Source organism: Trichogramma pretiosum, unplaced genomic scaffold (genome assembly GCF_000599845.2).
Source record: "Trichogramma pretiosum strain Unisexual culture from Peru unplaced genomic scaffold, Tpre_2.0 scaffold162, whole genome shotgun sequence".
In the NCBI taxonomy this organism is placed as follows: domain Eukaryota; kingdom Metazoa; phylum Arthropoda; class Insecta; order Hymenoptera; family Trichogrammatidae; genus Trichogramma; species Trichogramma pretiosum.
In genome coordinates this window covers 45,760-70,224 of record NW_019640831.1, presented here as the reverse complement: position 1 = coordinate 70,224, position 24,465 = coordinate 45,760, and the positions used below count along the sequence as shown (strand labels likewise).

Below are 24,465 nucleotides of genomic sequence, written 5' to 3'. Positions count from 1 at the left end.
ATTAAGGCATGATCCTAATTGTCTCTGGTCATAAACAGGAGATTCGCAACTACACTTGTATCTGATTAATAAGAATAGATACAAGCGCGAAAAGATAACACGGTCGAACTACTGATGAGAAAAAGTGCCAATCTTAATTTGGCCAACAAGGATGGATTGACACCTTTGTACTTGTTGATAAGCAAGAAATATAATTACGATATGTTGAAGTTGTTATTCGAGATCGCCAAGGAAAAACAACAGCCGTTGCAGGTCGATGCTCGTGATAAGCTCGGTAACACACCATTACACCTAGCTGTGCTCCACGAAAACGACGACGATGTTATTAAAATACTGCTGAGAGGAGGCGTAATCCAAATTTGACCAACAACGAAGGATCGACACCTTTGCACGAATTTCACAAGAGATACCATTTTGTTTATCATGAAAAGCGTACAATCGAGCTATTCTTCAAAATCTGCGACGAAGTGAATCAGTCGGTGCAGGTCGACGCTCGAGACAAGTTGGGCCGGACACCATTGCAGTTGGCTGTGGCGAATCTCTGGCCGAAATGCATTGGTATCCTCTTTGAACGTGGCGCTGATCTGTCTAGTTTCGTTTTTTCCGCAGACAGTTACTTCGCCGAAACACATAATAAATCAAGTAATGAAAATACGTTCGATTGCGAGACTAGCGTCCGGCGCGTTGGCCGTCATCGAAAAAATTGAGAATAGAGGATATCAACTGAAGCGAAGTGACACCTTGACGATCATGAAATTTTTCGCCGAGTACGAATTGTTCTAGAATTCAGCTGATCTTAAAAAATGTTGGTACGACGACGAAAAGTTCATAAAGGTCGCAAAAGAAATACAGTTAAGTAGGAGTCTATCGCTCGATGAAGTGGTTCGATTGCGACCCGAAGATGCGGCCAAACTACTCACTTACGAGGACTACTGGAAATTTGCTTGCACGTTCGATTTGTTTTTGTTTTTGCGGTCCGATGAGTATCCGGAGCTTAGTGCATTACATCTGTGCGAGAAACTGTCGAGAGGATTTTTCCGGAGCTGGGCCCTGGATCCTTTCTGGGAGGTGATACACTACCGACTGTCGAACGAAGATTTATGCAATATTTGCTTGGCTGTTGCAGGAAAAAGCACGTGATGTCAACATGAGCTTTTTGCAGTATTGCTTCCTCACAGAGGAAGCTTTGTGACGGACCGATTTTCGACTTTCATAACTAATAATCATAGAGTACTTTTACATATATATTCTTAAACTAGATCGAATTGATGACACATGTCTGTATGTAATTCGAGAACTCGGTGTAACGCGATTTTGATAAAAACAATGAAGAGAAAAAGGCGCCGATGAGTAATACGTTCGCGAGAGAGTTTCCGAATCGCGAAAAATCTTGAATTACAGGGGGGTTTTTTTATCGCGTTTGAAATAAAAGAATAAGAGATGAAAGAACGAAATATCTCTGCTGTTCTTGAACTTGAATTATCTTCGTTTTTATTGCTTTTATTTTGAACAACAATGTTATTATCTTTATTGTCAACTTTAACTGCAGAAATCGTTGATTCGAAACGTATCGCTACGAGTGAAAGATAATTTTCAATCGATTGTAGATTATTCTTACGTTGTCTTCGTTCACCAACTTAGATAAATGTGGAATTTTCATGATGCAACAATGGTTGTGAAAAAACGATATCCCATTTTACACAAATAATAAGTCAAACTCGTCTCTTGAAGTCTTGAAAAATTTGCATTTATTACAAAAAAACAAAATTCTTACAAAAAATTCACAAAGCTTCGTGACGACATGCACGTAAATAAAAAATTTCACGCTCAATTTTATTCCCAGCTCAAAGTACTGGCGCTCGGCCGAGATCTCAAAATTGATAAATCGATCTCTTTTGCGGGATTGTTGCCCAGGTGTAATTCCACCAACGATCTTCCGTACAGCAAAGGTGTGTTATTGAAGGTCGCGAAGAGATTATTCCGAATGTTCAATCTTTTCAAGCCCGAGAAGCTCACCCAAGGCTGGAAATGGGTGAGCTTGTTGTCGCTCAGATCGATCTGACTCAGATACGACGACTGATTCAAGTACGCCATCGGGAGCGTCGTCAAGCTGTTGTTTCTCAAAGAAAAGACTCGCAACTGCATCTCGGCCGTGACGTAATCCACGGCGTTCAGAGTTTCGACTAAATTTTGATTAGACATGCTGTCCAACGCCAGCGCATAGAGACTCCCCATTTTTTTTAAGAAGCTCAATTGCAGCAGGGAAGGATTATTGCTCAGATTCAAATTTCTCATGGCGAACACTGTCGAAAATAAACTGTCGTCCAGATGCCTGATGTCGTTGTTCGACAAATCTAGATCTTCAAAATTAGTAGCTTCTTTGAATGTATCTTTATCGACTCTACTAATTTGACAGTTAGACAGATTCAACTTTTTTAGATCCTTCAACGATCCCAAACCCAAGAAAGATTCACGTTTTCTCTGGTCCGAGAAATAAAATACATCGGTGAAATAATTATTGGACAGGTCCAAGTCCACGATGTGGTTCAATCGAGTCACGTTCAGTTGGTACAAGCTGGTGTTTTGCAAGATCAAAGTCTTGACCGACTGCTGTACCTTTCCTATGAAATCGGTGCGTTGGACGTGCTCCAAACTGACGTCCGACAAATCGAGCTTCTCCAGCCGCGGAAAGCTTCTGCTCCAATTTTTGAACGAGAGATCCACGCGGACTCCGCGCAGAGACAGATGCTTCAGATTCGGAAACACCAGGTGCTCGGGCAGGTCGAGGGAAGGCGCCGCGATACTCGAAGCGGCCGAATGATTGCTGGGTTCGTTGTAATCGAGAACGAGCGTCTCCAGACGGCTGTGTCTGCCGAACGACAGCATATCCCCGATCCTCAATCTGTTGTGCGACAGGTCCAATACCTTGAGATTCGGCAGATCGTCGAAGACACCGGGCCCGAATTTCTCGATGTGGTTGCGACGCAAGAAAAGCTTCTCGACGAACGGACTGTTCAAGAGTCGCTTATCGAGCACCGGCCCGAGGTTCATATCCGACAGATCCAGCGATACGCCGCACGACGACGACGAGCAGCTTTCACCGACTCTATTGGCGCAGGAAGTCGCATCGTCGCTTCTCTCGATCGAGGCTACTTTATTCGTCGAAGTAAACGCCGTCCTAATGGAATAATCAATAGCAGTGCGAGGAGCGAGTTAACTTTGAGTTTACTCATCTCTGTGGTAACTTTTTTTTTTACACTACACTGTAAATATTACTGTCAAGCCGACACTTTACTTTGATGGACAGCTGCACTGCGATTGAAACCCGCTATTTATATATTTAATATTCAACTTGAAATGTTATGTGTAATCTAAAAATTTTTTTTTAATATCGCAGTATTATCTTCTCTACCTGATTATGATATCTGTATATGACTTCGATTGTTAACAGTGGGATAATATGTTCATGAAGCAGAGGATATTTGTAAAGATACATACAATTAATTACGTAGATATTACAATTATTGATAATTAATAAAAAAAAAATATTACATTCTCGACATCATTAGCTCGTTAAAAGTATGAAAAAATAAATATGATTATAATTTTTTTTTAACAAACAACCAAAAAACCCGTCGCCTTCTCTCTTTCGATCGCATCATTGAAAATGTTGATGTATACTACAATTCAAATCTGATGAATCTGGCGCAGGGTACAATTTTAATTTCATGCACAATTATCAAACTAATCGTTTTTACAAACTCATGTGTAATAAAATTGAAAATTCGAATTCAGTTTCGTACCGAAATATTGTTTTTTATTAGGCTCTTTGATCACAAGCAAAAATAGTGGCGCGCTCTATTCGGTGACACTGCAGAAAAAGAAACGCAATAATATATAAAACATCACTTTTACTTTGTAATAACAGTTTAAAAATGATTTTTAATACCTTAGAAAAAGCTTAAATACGTTATTATTTTATAATACTTTCGATTTAAATAAACTCCAGCAATGATAATGTTATTATCATGATTTTTTTTTAATTTTGTTTTGTATAATGCAAATAAATAAATTTGAAAGAATGAGTTTCGATTTTTTATTGACAAGCACACTATCGTTTGAAGTGTGAAATATAATATATGGGTCAGATTTAGAATTTCTTCAGTACTTATACGACAGTTGTAAAGGTTTTAAAGGCGTAACTTTTCTTTTATCGCGGACTTCGCGTTTCAGCATTGACTAACTCGAACAAATATTAAATTGATTGAAAACGTGTTAATTTGATTGAATAATTTTGAAGCCGTTACGTTTGCGAATTTAAATTCGCAAGCGTTAATCGGCATTTTTTAGCGGACATAATTCACGAAATTTTTTCAAAATATAGCTCGATTCTAGTCGTTTGAGCGTATGGATCGGTCATTAAATATGAATCATTGCTCGCCAAAATAGCCTCATCGAATTAATGTTGTTTCAATTATGCAAAATTATGGATTTATATTCGACATTATTAAAGACAATATTTACGCAAACTGTTCCCGGCGAACGAGCTCACTGCAGTACGCTCAGCTGTGGTTTTGGCGAATGGCAAACGCGTATAACGCATAGCACAGCTAGTTCGAGAGAGAGCATCGATTCTCTTACCCGAAATTGCCGGGGCATACATTATATAAACGAATTACCATGAACAAACTGGGTTCGTACGTATATGTGTATACGTATACCCCGCGAATCATGCCCTTAAAATTTGCATGTACTCTAGCTTATATAGCGTAATGGCTGCGTGTACAGATCAAACCTTGATTTTCAGGGAGGGGTTATTAATATGTTATTCGCACGGTGCTTTCAATGAATCCATTATGACGAAATATCATCGAGAAAATAATTATTTTTCGTCACAAATATCAAAACGTCGTAAAGCTCGCAGTCGAGCTTGAAAGTCGCCGTTCACAATGGCAAAATTGTCGCTTCTGATCCCTTTTTTTTGTAAATAAGCGTGGGAAAAAAAAAGAAAAAGGAAAAACAGACGACGAGAGCTTCTCTCATTCATCTCGGTCGCAGCAGCAAGTTTTTCTCTCTACAAAACACACCGATATCAAAGAAGTTGACTGTTTGTTTGAGAAATCATCAGTAAAAAAAATATACATAGGTATCTCTCGACTGCATCGAGCTTGCGCGCACAGCCAGTTGGCACAAAGAAGTAGCAGCTCGTAAAGAGAAACAAAACAAAAACAAAACATAATGATAATAATAATAATATATGCGCGCCGAGGCGGGTGTAAAAACTGGAGCAAAATATGTCACGATGCATGCAGCGGGGTGAGCTTCATGCTTCACAGGTATATAGGTATACGTACTCGAAGGTTAAGCCACAGCAGGTCCGGTTTTCGGGCACAACACAATAGCAGCAGTAGCAGCAGCAGCGCATGCAGATAAGTACTCGGTGCGCGAGGGGAGGGCGAGAAAGAGAGTGAGAGGGAGCGAGAGCAAAAGAGAGAAAGCGCCGAGGAAAATTAAGCTGCAAGCTCGTATAATCCCGAGAAAGCCGCAGATACACACAGGCGAAGGAGGAGATAGGACGTTGCGAGTGACAATGTCGCACGGGGCTTCGTATGTATATACAGTTGAGCAGCTCATTGGCTGATTTTCTTGACACTTGGGGTCCAATTCGCGACGCAGCAGCTACGTCGACGCACCCGAGATAACAAGTTCTTGCTGCTGCTGCTGCTACTGCTGCCGCTGCGATGCACAAGCGACGTAGATGACGCGCGAAGCTAGTTAGACCGTACTTTCAGCCCTTCGAAACATAGCATAACAAAGTTCGCGACGAGGCGACGCGACGCCGCCACAACCGAGCGGATAACTCGCCGCCGCAGCTGTCCCAGACGACAAATGCGACGCACGAATCCGGACTCGAGCTCGTCAACGCGAGGCACGTATGAATAGACCCACGCACGCGAAGCTTTTCGATACAAACCATTTCGGCATGAAGTATATTTTCTTACTTTAGAAGGGAAAAAAAATAAATAATTTAGATTCTTGTTTTCGCTACGAGGCTGGCCCTTTCTTGTGCGAAGTCGAAAAATTATGCATCGCTGTAACTTTTTCGAGGGAATACGTTACAAGTTGTACGCTCGACTAGTCTCTGTAGGGTTTTCAGAATCAGCGATAATAAAAGAGGGAGAGAGAGATAAGTATATGCGAGCTTGGAAGAAACATAGTTTCGCGCATCCGACTTGACACTGTCGAGATATACTCGCGCTCAGCATATGTGTGTAGATGTAACACAGACCATAATGTAAATCAAGTTTTTTTTCTTTCATTCTCGTGTAAATAACTGTAAGTTATACTTTTTTCAAAAAAATGGCCCTTTTAAAGTTCATGAAACAATATTGTACTTGTTTACGAATAAATTTTTTAAGACTATGCACGGATATTAATGATTCAAAAAAAACGAAGGTCTTTAAAATCTCGATTTTACAATCTCAATGTCTTCCATATGACTAAAAACGAAGCCCAACAAAATTTTAGCCCATTTAAATAATTTTTACTGGTCGCTCATAACATGTTTGCTCGTAACATCTAAAATAATGCAGCAATATCAATTTTTACGCCGGATTTTGAAAGGTAATAAAATTTTGCATCGAAATACATATCGCTCATAGTTGTCCATTTTTTTTTGGGTAGACTTAAACATTCAAAGAGAATAAATAGCTTGTCAAATGTTATTCAAGTTAAGATTGTAAAATTAAGGTTTTAAAAACCTTCGATTTTTTTGAATCGGTGTAATGGATATGTTCGCAGGAATTTATCTGAAATTTTTAGAAACACAAAGACGATGAAAATTAGATGGTCTAAGAGCAAAAACATTATTAGAGTCAAGCAAACCACCTACCAACTTGAACACTTATTATTCAATTTAAATCTACTCTTGAATTGTATGGCCTGCTGACTAGATCGTTTCATGACATAACAGGCATGACAGAGTAGCAAACGTCAAATACTATTGAGCTATATTCAATAAATTAGTTTCATTTTAATTGATCAATTGAGTTATCAAAAATTAATCATATAAGAATGATAAAACATTTTTAATGCAAAAAGAAAGCCAAACTTTAAGTTTTGCGTGGATCACAATGGGTTGCACTGTTGTTGCACTGATTAATTTTTTTCAATTGATCTGCACAAAAATACATGAAGGTACAATTTATCCATTAACACATTTTTGAAAAATGGCTGTATGTTTGTGTCTCAATTTTAATTAAGATGAAGCTTAAAAGAATATGGCGATCCAAAAAATTATTTCATACATGTTTTAAGGTAAAAAGTTTCAAGCGTAATTGTATTGTAACTATAATACATTTGTTGACAGTATTTACAAATAGTGGTTAGGTCATCAAAATCAATATAAATTTACAACAGACTGACGGGATTATTTTGTATACTTGACTAAAAATGAAATGATAATTAATAGATTTTTTGTAGAGAATACAGTCCCTAGTATTCTAAATTTAACATAAAAGTCTTAATGAGGATTCTGACTGGTGTGCAGTTGTTAAAATTTCTTTATAAATATTTGGTACTTTCTTAAAATACATTTTCTTACAAACTCTTTCACAATATATCTTTTTTTGACCTACATCTTAATCGAAGTCTTATTTATATTTGTGAACTGCTTCTTGGTGTTTTGTCAAATGGTACTCCTGTGTAAATGCCATGTGACTCACGTCACACTCGTGGTCCCTATGTTTGTTATGAACTATCTATATACGTGAATATTTAAATGGCCTTGCCGTGTAAATGTTCTGTGGCATACGTGGCACTCGTAGTCCCTTTGTTTATTTGTCATGAACTATTATTATGTGTTTTTTCAAGTATTGTTGCAGTGTAAATTTTTTCTGACACGCGCCACACTCGAAGTTCTTTTGTCCTTCGTGAACTGCGTTCTTGTGTTGCTTCAAGTTGCCTTGCTCTGAAAATACTTTGTGACACTCGTCACACTCGTAGTCCTTACGTTTATCGTGAACTATTTTTTTGTGTTTCGTCACAATGCTCTTCCGAGAAAATCTTTTCTGACATACGTCGCACTCGTAGTCCTTTTATTTGTCATGAACTGTTTTTTTGTGTTTCGTCACAATGCTCTTCCGAGAAAATCTTTTCTGACATACGTCGCACTCGTAGTCCTTTTGTTTGTCATGAACTGTTTTTTTGTGTATCTTTAAATGGCCCTTCCCTGAAAATTTTTTCTGAAACACGTCGCACTTGTAATCCTTTTGTTTATCGTGAATCAATTTTTTATGTATCTTTACATAGGCCTTACTCGAAAATGTTTTTTGACACACGCCGCACTCGAACTCCCTTTGCTTGTCATGAACTGTTTTCACGTGTGTCTTCAAATGTCTTTGCTGTGTGAATGTTTTCTGACACACGTCGCACTCGTAGTCCTTTTGTTTATCGTGAATCAATTTTTTATGTATCTTAACATAGGCCTTACTCGAAAATGTTTTTTGACACACGCCGCACTCGAACTCTCTTTGCTTGTCATGAACTGTTTTCACGTGTGTCTTCAAATGTCTTTGCTGTATGAATGTTTTCTGACATACATTGCACTTGTGGTCCTTTCCTTCTTTGCAAAACTTTTTCTGAACTGTTTTATGGTGCTCATTTTGTTCTTGATCACAACTGATTTCAGTTCTAGGAACTTGGATAAATGAAGTCTGATGGAAATCATCACTTTTGATTTGTGACTCTTGACAAGGATTTGGTACAGTTGTCAAAATTTGTTCATCAACATGCTCCTGTACATTTTGATGTTTGGTTAATTGTGAATCGGGGTATATATGCGACTCAAGTCCACAATACGCTTCTATACTTGGAAATTCATTAAATGTAGTCCAATCGAAATCGTCAATTTCATTTAGGGACTCTTCACAAAAATATGTTTCAGTAGCCAAAACTTGTTCGCCTAAATTCTTATGTACATCCTGATGTTCAGATAATAGTAGATCGAGGCCTATGAATGACTCAAGTTCACAATCCAATACTGTACTTAGAACTTCATTAAATGTAGTCCAATCGAAATCGTCGATATCATTTTGTGACTCTTCACAAGGATTTGGTTGAGAGGATGGAACTTGTTCGCCTACATCCTGATGTGATGTTTCTGTTAACAGCGGATCGAGGTGCACATGTGACTTAAGTTCATCATCCGATTCGTAATGGAACATCAATTGGTGAAATTCCCAGGTAACTTCACAGCTAAAATTAATTTGACACTTGGAACACGATGTCGCAGACGAAGACATTTTTTCTGTCTTGATTAACCGAAATTTTGTAGTAATATCACTTTATATTGTACCGTCTTACTGTTCGAATGGGTCGAGGGCTACTAATTAGTCCGACTTTCTCGAGTAAATATCAGAACGTGAATGTTGACATGAGGAATGAAAGTGTAGTCGGTTAATCGATCTGATTGAAATCATAACATCATTTTTCGTTGTTAGGAGTAATATTTTATATTCTAATATAAGAAATTAATAATATGATATCGCCGTATGGCACTATTCTGAAAAAAATTTCAAGAAATCCTACTATTCGTAATTTTCTAATTCTTATTTAAAAATCGCAATTTTTTCACTACTTTCAGGATCTTGTGCTGTATAATACTGTATACATCTTGGCATAATCTCAATTCCTGACATCTGTAACCTCTGATCTTACCCCGACGCACCTCGTCGGTTACGTGTGTCCCTTGGCTCTGTGGATCCGTTCTGCACGTCCGGGGTCTACCTGTAAGATGCATGCAATACGGGAAAGGAAAGCTCTTTACACTCACACATCCATCAAGAATCAAACACTCCATATAACAATAACAACTACCAGGTTTATTCTTATTAAATAAACATTATACACGGCCTCAGAGAGTACCCGAATACCCGGTCGACGGCAGACGCGACGATCGTAGCCCTAGTGGGCGCGTCGGCGCGTACGACTCACAAATACAACGACTAAGATCTGGGCCGCCCGACTCACCACACGATGTCGAGATCTTCTCCTGGTCCAGATCCACCCTTGGTTGTCCTTGTGGTCTGCTCGGCCGTTGGATTCGCTGGTTCTCTCTCGCGCACTCGGATCGACTCGTACCGGCACTGGCACTCTTTACTCCGGCGACGTAGGATGTTACTAGCCGCGCGGTACTCGTCAATCCGACCTAGACATCCCCAGGATGTCGCGCTCAACTCTCACACTCGAGCTCAGTTCGCTCTCAAGGCAAATCTTCGACTCCTTTCTACTGTTCATATGTACGCTCTAGTATCTCAACGTATACGCGTGTTTACGTTCTATTCTTTCACACTTGGCGCTCACATGAAATCATATTCAAAATACAATTATTAATAACGATTCTTATAACTAACTATACACTCGGCAAGTCGACGATGGTTCGTCAGGGCGGCCCAACAGATAATGCCAGTTTCGGCATTACACATCGCATTGTACTTATGTGGAAAGCTTTAAATTAAGAGTGATATAAAGTGAACTTTATTTACAGTACTTTTACATGAAATTTTTGTTGAAAATAAATGTATGAGTTATTTTTCACACAAAGCTGAGCACAAAAATATACGAAAATGCAATAGCATACATTACTGGTAATGCAAGAATAAACGAAAATAGTTTGAGAGCTTATACACACCTTAAAATAACATTATTTTAAAATGCTTGAAAAAAAAGTAAAAATGAAATCTGGCGAATTGGAAAAATTCTACAGTTTTCAAACAGTTTTTCTAACTAGAAATCACACTAACATACCCAAAATTAATTTTTATATAGCCTAGTTTGTGTAGGCAAGTCAAAATTCTAAAAATAAATCATACCCCCCTTTGCCGTAGAATTCCAATAGATCAAATCATTTTTAAGACCCCAGTGACATACCAATCTGTTTGTTAGAACCTTGGCTATGGCCGCTACTACAGGGAAGATGTTATAGAGATGTATATTATGCTACACGAAGCAGGTAGGCATAAAAAGGCGCACGTAAGCCAAACCGACGCTCAATATTCAATCTTCTGCCGCAATAGTTTGTAAGCTTTTATTTAATTACTTTTGCAGTTTCCTTAGTAATAAAAAGAGTCTTATATAGAGATATAACCGTCTTGTATTCATTGTGCATCAACGCAATGCAATGAATTACAAACGCTTCAAAACTGTTCTCGATTTTTAATTTTTTTATTAATTTCATTATACTTTTTCAAGAAATGATGCAATCGAAACATAAAAAAACAGATGTTTCCTAATTTTCATTGAAACCTTTTCTACGACTCCCCACCGATATAAACTCGCCAGCGACCGAGCTTAATCGGCTAAGCCGCAGGCACCGCTACAGCCGCAATGTCAAAGCAAGGCACGCAGTTCATACTCCGTGTTTGATCGTCCGAACTTTTGAGAACTCTCGCGGGTTCCAATGCAGTTATTATAATTTATGTATTATATCTAACGCCCAGTATAGGGTCAACATACGGACGTCACAGCACGGCGCGGTCGCGTAAGACGCGGCTCTTGCTCATTCATTTTAAACGAAGAGAAAACAGAATTGTATAACTGAATGTAAACGCAATTTGAAATGTTTTCACTTCATTTCAAGTTTTCTTATTTTCTTTCTCTCTCTCTCGAGAACAAACTCAACTTGACTAATATATTTTCTATATATCTATACGTTTGCACGCAGAGCAAATTTCCAATGGGGAGCACCGTGGAACGCGATGCAGCTTATTACCAAGCTCTATACACAGATACGTGCGCGCCTAGGTAAAGTTGCGTGCTGCTGAAAAGGGCGAGGCTCCGCGTGCATCGTTCCGCTGCGCTGCTAGGCTATATACTTTCGCCGTGTGTTTGCACAACGCTCGAGGCCATACATCGCAAGCACAATTCAGACGTAGCTCTTCGATTTTTCTTTTTTTTTTCTTCTTCTTCTTCTCCTATTTTTTTTTAACGTAAACCATTCTCCAGCGGTGGTGGTGGCCGCACTGACCGATCGAGACGTCCTTCTTCTTTCTTTCTTCTTTTCTCGTTGCAAATAGCTTGTTTCCTTCAATCGTGTACACTAACCGCATCGTTTGTATACACATCGCTCCACGTGCACTTTGCGAACCGCAGAAAAAAAAGAGGATGATTCGATATTTAGTCGGGTAGACGCCCCTCCCCGTGAGAGGAGATTTATTGAGAAACAGATTCATTTAAACGTGATATAATTAAGTCGGTGGGCGATAACTCAACAGATGTAAATAATTCCCGAAATCAAGTGAACGGCAAATAGATTGCAGGCTCGTATTTCAATTACGCTCCCCGAATAATCAATTGGACCGATAAAGCTTGGGTGTTGTAAGTTCGTTTGTGCATTTCGAAGGTTGCACGGAGGCCGAGGCGTCACGTTTCGACTATTTGACAATAAAACGGTACATTCGGTCTAATTGAAATTTTTTCTCGCGTGTAAATTCGACGGATTACCAAAAACATGATCGATTACTTGTGAGAATATATAGCTTTACGATTAAATACATGTATTTTATCTACATTTTGAAAAACATTACATCCGATTTTGTCGTGGTAAATTTATATGAATCTTAAAATTGCACCTCTACTATTTTTATCGGCTTGTAAAGTGCGTCAGCCTATTAGTGAAATCGAACAAGAGCAAAATCTTGGAGACAGCGTGGTAACAATGATCTTCCTCCTCTGTACGCCCTCGCGCCTGTCTTTCTTAGCTGACTAATGGTATATCTCCGGTTTGCACGTAGTAAAGTGTGTATAGTCTTACAAGCCATTGTGTTGCGCCGAGAGAGCGACTAGACATTACCTACATGGGCTTCTTATCTCGAGCTGACCACTCACTCTCGAGCCCTCCGCGCCTCCATCCCCGAACCCTCTCAGCTCTCACTCCCTTTTTCGTGCTTGTTTATACCGTTTTTCATTTACTATACTGCACGGTGCTAATGATGTCGAATAGAGCGCGCAGTATCTTTCGGCTCTCGTTAAGAAGGTTTTTAAAAATACACGAGTAAGCTGTCGTACGTTCCAAGTTGTAGACGTTAAAAATGACTTTGCTGGAAAATTAATTGAAGAACGAAGTGCGATCGAGATAGAGTAGCCCGGAGGCTGGCTAGGTTAGAGAAAAATTTTTGACTTCATGGTGTTTCTCAACGTTTGAAATTAATTGTTTATTCGGCCATACCTTGTAAACTATTGAAGATAGATTTAAAAGATTTTTATCATTCTTTCTCCGTTAAAAAGAGAAGATATTATCATATTTTAATCGAAGTTCTTTCATAAAAAAACATGTACATTTTTGTGTCGAGTAAAAAGAAGCAAAAAGTACCCCAAGTTTTCACCGATTTTTATTTCATTCGATATGTCTCGGCCAAAAAGTGACGTAAGAAAATTTTTACTTCGAATCATCCAAGGAATCAAAAATTATTTTATTTTACAAAAAGTTTTTTTTTAATTTTTTTGTCAATGCGATAGCAACTTTTGAACTAAATCGATAAAAAAATATAAATGAAAATATAATTAATATTAATAAAATTAAGTAACAAATATTAGTCACTTCGACGAAAAATAATGTTTTGATTTGAATTGGATCAATTAATCGACTAATTATTTATATATCAATTCTTCGTGACTACATTCGTATTTAGCTGTTTACTCGAGTAAGTCGGTCTAACCAGTCATCATCGGCCTATTCGATCCGTAAGTATACAGTGTCATAAATACAAAATTTCGGTTACTCAAGAAAAAAAATGTCTTCGTCTATGACATCGTGTTCCAAGTGTCAAATTAATTTTAGCTGTGTACGTGCTTTGGCATGCCACCAGTTGCTTTTCCATTGCATCCCATGTATGCAATGTTTGAATGTATTCGAGTCGGATTATGAAGTTGAGTCGCATGTGTGCCTCGATCAAACATCACATCAGCATGTAGGCGAACAAGTTTTGACAACCAAACCAAATCCTTGTGAAGGGCCACAAAATGAAATGGACGATTTCGATGGGACTACATTTAATGAAGTTCCAAGCACTGAAGCGGATTGTGAACTTGAGTCGCATATGGACCTAAACCCACCGTTAACCAAACATCAAAATGTACAGGAGTATGTTGATGAACAAATTTTGACAATTGAACCAAATCCTTGTCAAGAGTCACAAATCAAAAGTGATGATTTCCATCAGACTTCATTTATCCAAGTTCCTAGAACTGAAATCAGTTGTGATCAAGAACAAAATGAGCACCATAAAACAGTTCAGAAAAAGTTTTGCAAAGAAAGAAAGGACCACAAGTGCAATGTATGTCAGAAAACATTCACACATCAAAGCCATTTGAAGACACACGTGAAAACAGTTCATGACAAACAAAGGGACTTCGAGTGCGGCGTGTGTCAAAAAACATTTTCGAGAAAGACCTATGTAAAGATACATAAAAAATTGATTCACGATAAACAAAAGGACTACGAGTGCGACGTGTGTCAGAAAACATTTTCACGGCAAGGCCATTTGAAGACACACGTAAAAACAGTTCATGAAAAACGAAGGGACAACGAGTGCGACGTGTGTCAAAAAACATTTGCAAAGCAAAGCTGTTTGAAGAGACACGTAAAAGCAGTTCATGAAGGACGAAGGGATTACGAGTGCGACGTGTGTCAGAAAACATTTTCACTAAAAAGCAATTTGAAAAGTCACATAAAAGCAGTTCATGATAAACAAAAGGACCACAAGTGTGATGTGTGTCAGAAAAGTTTTGCATTGAAGGCTTCTTTGAAAAAACACATAAAAGGAGTTCATGATAAACAAAAGGACTACGAGTGCGACGTGTGCCATAGATTATTTACACAGATAAGCAACTTCAAGCAACACAAGAACGAAATTCATGAAGGACGAAAGGACTTCGAGTGCAAATTGTGACATAAAACATTTTCACGGAAGAACTCTTTAAAACAACATATAAAAACAATGCACGATATACAAAAGGCCTAAGACTGTAAGATTTGACACAAAACATTTATACAAAAGAACTACTTGACAAAACACCAAAAAAAAGTTCACAAGAAGCAATAAGACTTCGATTACAACGTGGACAAATAAATATTTTCATAGGAGGGCGTTTGCACCGTTTGCTATCAAAGACTTCAACAACAGAATTATGGTAGAATACTTATCAAGTTAACTCGTAAAGGGCGAAAAGACTACGTATGCATTTTATTTCTGAAAACATCGTCACGTTAGGTCCGTTTTTACTAACGATGAAAATATATTTATCCAGCGTATATATGAAAGCGTTTGGAAGGAAACACCAAATATTTATTCATTAGGACATGAAGAAATGTTAACAACTGCACACCAGTCAGAACCCGCATTAGGATTTTTATGTTATATTTAGAATACTATAGGGAGTGTATTCTCTATAAAAAAAAAATTAAATAATTATCAATTCATTTTTATTCAAGTACGAAATAATTCTGTCTGTCTGTTGTAAATTTATATAGATTATGCTGACCTTACTACTATTTGTAAATATTGTCAACAAATGTATTATAGTTACAATACAATTAATTTCGAATTACGCTTGAAACGTTTTCACTTAAAACGTTTTATACTAAATGCATCAAATATATTCTGACAACTATTCAGTATCACTAAAATTTTCTTTTTTTTTCAAACTATATTAACACTTATAAGTTTACCCGAGAATAATAATTTAAAATCTTGGTAATACTTCTTTTCAAAAGATTATTTAAAAGATGTAAGTGCAAGTATAACAGTCTTGTCTTTATAATTTGATCCTCCAATTAATTCAGTATGTGATTGTTAAAATTTATAAGAACTATTATTGCAGTACATAAAGTAAAGTGAGAGAAAACGCTAGCTCGGGGAAGATGCCACTTTGCTATATTATCGTTATAAAAAAGAAAATTTAGATGAGTGACCTATTGGAATTTGCGCTAAAAAAAATTTTTTTCTTCCGTAAAATAAATTTTTTAATATAAAACAGTGTGATTGAGTAACTCATTGAATTTAAAGTGTTTAATATTCATATTTTATCCATAAGTGTGCATTAAAAAAAGTGGTTTTGATTGTATTCAGATTAGTGGCATATTGCCCCAATCGGAGTGGAATCTCCCCCGCATGCGGGGGGAAAACGCCATTTTTTAACCAAGTTGCTAAATTTGTTATAACTATTAAAACAACGATATAAACTGATAATTTTGTTTTTCTTATAATACATAAACGTGTATTTTACAGTTCTCAATGCTTAAGATTTGATTTTATACATTCATTACTTTTTTATTCCAATGCATTTTTATTCTAATTTTTCCTTAGCTATGGCGTATTCCCTCGCTTTACCTTATTGTGAAAAGTTAAATGATAAGAATCGTCCAGGAAACGCAATGACAAAAAAATTGATAACAAACTTTTTGTAAAATAAAAAACATTTTTGATTCCTTATCACATTTTCGTCCGATGGATATTGAAAAAGAATTGAAGATCGGATTAGATTTGAAACGAACAACTTTTGAGAAAATCAACCACTAACAATCGATTCAATACATCGAAATACGCTTAGAAACATTGAAAAACACAGTGAGGTCCAATTTTTTTTTAAACCCTACCAGCCTCCGGACTAAAGGCAGTATCTGTTTCAATACAATTTTGAAGTTTAATTTTATGCAAAGGAAACAATAATTTTTACAATTTATTTTCAAAGAAGTTTCTAAAAAATGTCTGCAGATTTTCTTCCATGGTTCAGTTATCATAATTTTTTTGTAGTTATATTTTGACGTCTCATAATCTCTCCTCTATTAAAAAAAAATTGGTGAAAGTTGAACTCCCAGTAACAAGAACATTTCAAATTCTAACACTTTTATAGCGTTAACTGAAAAACCGCGTGTGAATTTTTTAAATTCATACTGAACACGCTCCAATGAAAATCCTGTCATTTGTAAAAAAACCTTTTTTTCTTTCGGAAGACGGGTAATTGCCTCAAACAACTGATCGAGACGCGCGTTTTACTGCTGCAGAGATGCTTCTTTCATTGCGTAACTGCTGCGGGGGTATATATCCAGGTTTATTCCTTCTGTCGGTAAAAATTTTTCCCAAGGAAATCGTAAGGAATCTTTTATCGTTCGTGTCACTCAGCGGCGCCTGAATTATTCGCGCGGCCCTGCGGAAAAATATTACCAAATTTCAACAGTGCAAAATTACAGCTAAATTTCAACAATATCCTCTCGTAACAATGAAACTGGATCTCGGCTTCATTATTTTATTCAACGCTCAACTTTACATGATAATACGAACGATATCTCTCGTATGCATAAATATATTGCATGATTTATAATATCCAGATTAATTAATGGCAAAAAAATAAACAAAGCTGACCATGTGCAAGCATACGTATAGGCTAGATTGCATGCCCAGCAGAGCGAACGTAATTAAAAGTAAACGAATAGCAGTGAATAATAGTATATAATTATGCTATCTAACGCCAGCAGTTATTTTGTATCTGTATAAAAAATGATGATTCGTTTCATTCGCGATCGCAATCGTTTTCGCGAATACGCGTGCTGTTCTACCCGAAACTCTATATACACTCAACACTGACATTTGCATGCCGCCACTCGCAAAGCGTGCCATAATAGGGGCGTTGTACGCAGCTGAGCGAGAGTAACGCGCGTGATTCTTGCAGTGCGGTGTACGCGTTGAGAAGCAATCATAACGCGATTACACGCTCGGTTAATTTTCACACGTACGGAGCTTTACGCGACGAGAAACGCGAACGATTTTATTTTGGCTTTGCCTCGCTTCTGCCCGTCGAGTGTTGCGTTATCGAGAGATGATCGCGGATGATTTTATCGATGAAGCGAGAGAGAAACGAGTCGATCGAAGAGTTTCGTTGTTATTTTTGCATGGAGTATATTAACGAACCTCGTCCCGCTGATGAGTTCGTTAATGCTAAACAAGTAATATAATAATGAAAGGCAGCTCTCGTAGATTTGTTTCAAATTTATTATAATATTTATTCGAACTGAAAAAGAAAGTAATACCATTCAATCGTGCAGCAACGATCAGCTGCAATTGATATATCCAAATGAAATCTATCGTTTCTGCTCGACTTCTGCGCTCGATTGCTTTGGGATAGAAGACTCCTTACACATCCTGGCGCGATCGTGGCTCGAATTTTTCATGCAACAACGTATATGGGTCAAAATAATACTTTTTTACAAAACCGTGCGCACGTATGTCACCGATCTTGACGCGCTTTTGGTATGTTATAGTACATGGTAAAAAGGTCCCAAAAAAAAATTTTTAGACCCCCTCCCCCCTCCTACCCCCCACTTCCGGTATAAACGTCCATTTTCGATCTATATTTTTTCTGAGGACATGAAGCAAGTAAAAAATCTGAAAAAATTCATAAAAATACTTTTCCACAATCCAAACAACCTTGAATTTTTTCAGATTTTTTGAGTGCTTCAGGCCTTCAGATAAAATCATTGAAAATTTCAAAAATCGAGATACGGCGGTATGAGCCGATGTAGTACTCGGAAATTTTTTCAGTTATTTTTCGCATTAAAAAACATAACCTCAATTTTTTTCAGATTTTTTCAGATTACCTAACGCACCTTTTGAAGCCAAAAACCGATTTTTTTGACGAAAATAATTTTTTTAGGACAGTACGGAGCCTCGAAAAATCTGAAAAAAATTTTTTCTTGTTTTTTTCATCAAAATACGTAATCTCAAATTTTTTCAGATTTTTTAATTGAAGGCGATAGCTTCTAGGGCCGAAAAATGCTATTTTTAACAAAAAATGGTTCCTAGAACCCGATGGTTCCGGTGAAAAAATTTGAAAATATTTTTTTTGAATTCCTTGTCAAATTTTAATAAATTTTGACCGTTTCAAAAGTTCGATTGAAGCTTCCTAGCTCATTTTAGAGCAGGACAAAGATTAGTGCAAAATATCTGAAGACGTTTCTGAAGACATTAAGGAATGATAAAACTCGTTTGATGCTCTAAAATGAGCTAGGAAGCTTCAATCGAACTTTTGAAACGGTCAAAATTTATTAAAATTTGACAAGGAATTCAAAAAAAATATTTTCAAATTTTTTCACCGGAACCATCGGGTTCTAGGAACCATTTTTTGTTAAAAATAGCATTTTTCGGCCCTAGAAGCTATCGCCTTCAATTAAAAAATCTGAAAAAATTTGAGATTACGTATTTTGATGAAAAAAACAAGAAAAAATTTTTTTCAGATTTTTCGAGGCTCCGTACTGTCCTAAAAAAATTATTTTCGTCAAAAAAATCGGTTTTTGGCTTCAAAAGGTGCGTTAGGTAATCTGAAAAAATCTGAAAAAAATTGAGGTTATGTTTTTTAATGCGAAAAATAACTGAAAAAATTTCCGAGTACTACATCGGCTCATACCGCCGTATCTCGATTTTTGAAATTTTCAATAATTTTTTCTGAAGGCCTGAAGCACTCAAAAAATCTGAAAAAATTCAAGGTTGTTTGGATTGTGGAAAAGTATTTTTATGAATTTTTTCAGATTTTTTACTTGCTTCATGTCCTCAGAAAAAATATAGATCGAAAATGGACGTTTATACCGGAAGTGGGGGGTAGGAGGGGGGAGGGGGTCTAAAAATTTTTTTTTGGGACCTTTTTACCATGTACTATAACATACCAAAAGCGCGTCAAGATCGGTGACATACGTGCGCACGGTTTTGTAAAAAAGTATTATTTTGACCCATATATACTTATACGTATAGGACTTATAGGTATATATACAAAGCCCAGCGCAGCGAGTCGCGCATCTTTTCTCTCTCTCTCTCTCTCTCTCTCTCTCTCTCTCTCTCTCTCTCTCTTGAGTCAAAGGAAGCTCAAAGAGACCGCCTTGTCGCGCAACCTACCCGCGTATATGTAATAAAACGAGTGGGAATTTCATTCAAATCTTTATGGGATGCTTTTATACCACTTTCAAAGAGAATACGAGGAAGCTGATTCAGTATGTCGTTTAGAGACTTTACTTATATACCCGCGTTGCCGGAGAGAAAAACTTTTTCCGTTCGAGAGAGGAAATTGCGTTGAGTTGAAAATAGATAGTAAGAATAATTATTATTATGTGCTCGGGATTATGAGATTTTTGTGTATTTAATACTTATCAAAGGTGAGAAGAAAAATCACAATCATTTGTATGATTGTAATTGATTGTAAAATTAGAATCATAATACTGCATCGAATGCTGACTTTCCCAAAAAATAAGCGCACTATATTTGACCAGATAAAAAAGACGAAAAAAATGTATATCGCTCAAATAAATTTATTTCGGCTCGCACAAAAAAAAGAAACGCATCGCGCAAGCACATCAAAGCTTTTACCCGTCAATTCATGCAAAATTGTGCGATTGTGCCATTAATAAAAAAGCTCTGACCCATTGTTCCATCAGAAGACAGATCTTTTGAAAAATGTACTTCCCACTTGATAGCCGCGCTCGCGGGCGTGCAAAAATACGGGCGCGCATTTGCTCAACGTGGAAAAATAAAATAAATAAATAAAAAGAAAAAAAAAACTATCGACGCTGCGGGTTGTCCGGAAAAGGAGAGGTAATAAAGTGCTTGCGCTGCGCTTTGCGCGTTTCGTTGCTCGCTACAGCATCGATAAATAGATTTACTGTGCTCCTATACCCCGTGTGTACGCGAACGCGCGTGCGTGTTTGTATGTGGTCTTATGTTATTGACGGCCTCGTCATAAATACACTTGCCACGAATCGTTCGGGGGAAAGAGGATTTTTCCTGTCGAGTATTATTCATCAACTTGTCATCACTCTTTTAAATCGTTATAATTTCTCTCGTGACTCTTCCGATCCGACGCTTTATTTTTAAATCGGACTATCAAGCATCGACGAATCTACATCATATCGATCTCATATTTGTATAGTATGATATTGCTATTTTCGGGCTATGGGGTATGTAAAACAGCATACCGTCCTATAACGGGAAAAAATTTTCATCCTAGTGAATAATTTTGAATTTTTACTCTCGAAAGCTGATACTTTTCGGTTTTTCCCGGCCTAAGGCAGTAACACACTATTAATTTTCAATTTATAACAATAAGTTTTACTATTTAGAAGTAAATGTAATAAACCATTAGTTGAACTTAATTGATCCAGAAGTTTGAACGTCAAGAGACTTGACAGCATCTACTAGAAGCCTAATCAGTCTTTGTTCACCTTTTGTTTATATTGTTTCTTTCTTTTTCTGCTCAACATTCGCTGATGAATTGTGCTACTGGCTGTGGCCAAGTAGCGTCTAATTTGTTGTATCTAAGTAGCTATAGGTAGTTATGAAGGATTTCTGTACTTAGCTACTCAAACAATTTAATTCTATGAATAGCAAAATCAACCGTGCTTTGACTTATATGCAATAATTTGTGCTTTGCCACTTGCACATTTACACATCAAATTACTCGCCATCTAGCGGTGGAAATAATTAAACTGTATTTAAAATGCACCTTATGTGTGTTACATGTACTTGTTGACCAAGAGCCAATTAATGTTAATGTATGAAATAAAATATCTCAAACGGTAATTTTTTTTGTCATTAGGCTATTATAGAATTGAATATTTCATTATCAATTGCAAAGCGAAACGATTGCAGAATACATAATCATTAATAAAAATTTTATGCGATGATTCATTTTCATTATTCCAAAATTATTGTACATATTTCCATACGTTCAAGTAACTCAAAATTATCATACTTAGCACGTGCCAACTCTCGGTAACGAATGCTCTCGCATAAAAGTTAAAAATTATAATAAATCCACCGAGGTACACTTGTCCAGCGCAGTCGTGCACGCGTACCTGAATGAAATGTGTGTGTGCACGCGCTGAGTACACGTGAACCGTACTTTTTTATCTCAATTTCTTTCTTAGAAAGGATTCGTGCACTGCAGCGCGAGCGTGTTCTCTATATGCAGAGCGAGTTTTAACTACCCATGTCGTTAAGTCCGAAATGAAATGAAACGGAGAAAGAACAAAAGTCAGAGTTCGTCGCTGAGCTTTTCAATTGTGTTAGCGGTAAAAAAATGTACAAGTTTTACAAATTTTTATAAAAATCTAATACCACTGCGCCAGCTGAGTTGCAGATCAAGTAGGAGTAAATTACGTATAGGGTAACTTTTGTAAGCAGTTGCGAAATTTTAGGCTAAGTTGCTCATTTAGTTATTATTTTGATGGAGTTTCACTACAGCGCGAAACGGTTAGTTTGTACGAATTAAATTTTTCAGACGGCAGCTGTGGAAATTTCAATGCTTTGAACGTGCAGATTTTTACTTAACTTTAATGCTTGTGAACGTACTGAAAATGAAGTTTTATCAAAGCAGCAGTGATATTATACTTTGTATCTAGGAGTACTAACTCTGTACCTACTCTCGGTCACTTAATTAATAAAAGAAAGAATCGAAATTTCGGAAAATAAAATGTCCTAATATTGAAAAAAATATTTAAAAAACACAACAAAACCTAACAAACTCAACCAGTATTTTATTTAATGTTTAAAAGCTCTATAAGATTAGGTTCTTCCTTAGTTAATCAGTTAAGATGTTCGAAAAACTTACTTTAGAAAGACTTTCGTAAGGTTTCATATCAAACAGTACAAGGAGTGAGAGGTTGAATTTTCGCGAATAATTTACGAGTAAAAAACGAAGCGAAGCAAAAAATATCCATGCTTTTGGCACTCGGTCGCACTTAAGTTTTTGCCCACGAACCAGACTCAATCATCCCATTGAGCTTTTTGAGCGTAATATACGCACACATTCAGCTAAAGGTCGGGGGGAGCCAAGTATTTTCCCTTAGCTCGTTGAAGCAGAGAGGATATCTCCTTTACCTTTCGTGCCATGGAAAAAGCTGTTGCGGTGGGAAGAAGTCCTTTGAGAACGAGACGAGCTGGTGGTAAAAAAAAAAAAAAATTGAAAGCGGTATTTGTGCAGCTCTGCGGCAAAGCAGCGAAAGTACCGCGAACTCCAGGAGCGCGGTAACCAACAGGGACAAACGGAACGAGGGATCCTCGCGTACAAGGCTCGTCGTAAATTAGCTATTTGCCCCGAAAACGAGATCAATCTTGCGGATACATAAATACTCGAAAAGCTGAGAAGCTAATAGTTTCTTAGCGCCCGGCCGTGGAATCAATTTCAAACACGCGCTTGATTTACCTTCGAGGCGTCTGCGAGTTGATCTAATTATCGCTCAACTTGTTGAGAAATAGTTGGGTAAATTTGTTTCGTTCGCTTATTTCTGAGCGTGTAAATTATGCTAATAATCTTGGCTGCATAGTTCGGATGTTATTCGCGCAAGCTTGCAGCTCGTTTTTGCTTTATGATAAAGTCGCTTTTCCCAAAACTCCCCAAATGTATTACCAGCTGGTTTAACTTTCTGCAAGGATCCTCCGGGCATTTTCCTACTTTCGGTTGATGAGTACATTTATACTCATAAACTACGATCAAAAAGGGGGGGGAGGGGGCTGGTAACATTTGTCGCGCGGGACAAAATTAAATCTCGCCTCTCGAGCGCACTCGCGTACATAGTGTTTGTTTGAAAAAGTGATACCATATAAAATAATATAGGAAAAAATCGAGTATCGATGCAGAGACCGTGTCGAGTGTGTCGCAGCCAAGTGCCGCATATAGAAAATTCTCCGAATACTTAAAAAGTATAGCAGAGATAGATATAAAGGGGACGAGGATCCAACTTTGAAGATCTCTTTTCAAGAGAAAAGCATGAACTTCGAGTGCTCGACGGGTAAAACGAGCTTATCCCGGACGAGGTTATTACACAGTAGGTAGATGATTGCGTTAAACGTATAGTACGCCACCGCGACCAAGCTTGCACGTATTAGTCCTCGTCGATTTTTCACCTCAAAGCCGCACGTACTCTACTCGGAATTCAAATGAATCGGAATGAATTAAGTTTTAACGCCACTGTAAAAGGGCCATTCCAGAGCTACATATGTATGAATGTACTCGAGACTCGCGCGGCCCCGCGTTATATAGTTATATTCGTATTATTAGCATATGGAAATGTTACTCCTGCTCTTCTCCTTCCTCTCTTTCTTCTCGAGCGTATGGAGAGAAATTAATGTACTCCAAAGTCGTACTTGTGTCAATATATACGCCCGCGCCCCGTGGCTGCGACACATGAGAGTTGAGTGCAAATTATATTGGTACATATTCGAGGCGCTGCGCAGCTCGACTCGTGAATATTCATGCGTCGCACAGCTGGAATTATTCAACTAATGTACGATGTTTTCCCGGGGCGTAAATCGTCCGTATCAATCCATGCGTATACGTAAGACGATGTTCGCCTCCGAACGATAAATAAAATTTGGGCGCGAGGAGATGAATAGAAAGAAAAAATCCGTAGGAAGAGATTCATCGCGA

The 24,465-nt window shown here is 37.5% G+C and overlaps 4 protein-coding genes across 4 annotated transcripts in view; 2 read left to right on the top strand and 2 right to left on the bottom strand.

Moving 5' to 3' along the window:
* The window catches only part of LOC106653314, a 95,082-nt gene that overhangs the window by 36,147 nt on the left and 34,470 nt on the right, over positions 1-24,465 (top strand). The gene's annotated exons all lie outside the window — the stretch shown is intronic.
* LOC106653310 (toll-like receptor 7) lies at positions 1,834-3,051 on the bottom strand. Its single transcript, XM_014372711.2, has one exon. The coding sequence runs from the start codon at positions 3,049-3,051 to the stop codon at positions 1,834-1,836; it is 1,218 nt and encodes a 405-aa protein (XP_014228197.2).
* On the bottom strand, positions 7,836-9,302 carry LOC106653311 (zinc finger protein 39-like). The gene is made up of 2 exons (XM_023463423.1): positions 8,166-9,302; positions 7,836-8,093 (listed from the first exon to the last, which is right to left on the bottom strand). Exons 1-2 carry the CDS (start codon positions 9,300-9,302, stop codon positions 7,836-7,838), a joined length of 1,395 nt encoding a protein of 464 aa, XP_023319191.1.
* On the top strand, positions 13,697-15,685 carry LOC106653553 (zinc finger protein 658B-like). The gene has a single exon (XM_014373043.2). The coding sequence runs from the start codon at positions 13,791-13,793 to the stop codon at positions 14,946-14,948; it is 1,158 nt and encodes a 385-aa protein (XP_014228529.1). The 5' UTR covers positions 13,697-13,790; the 3' UTR covers positions 14,949-15,685.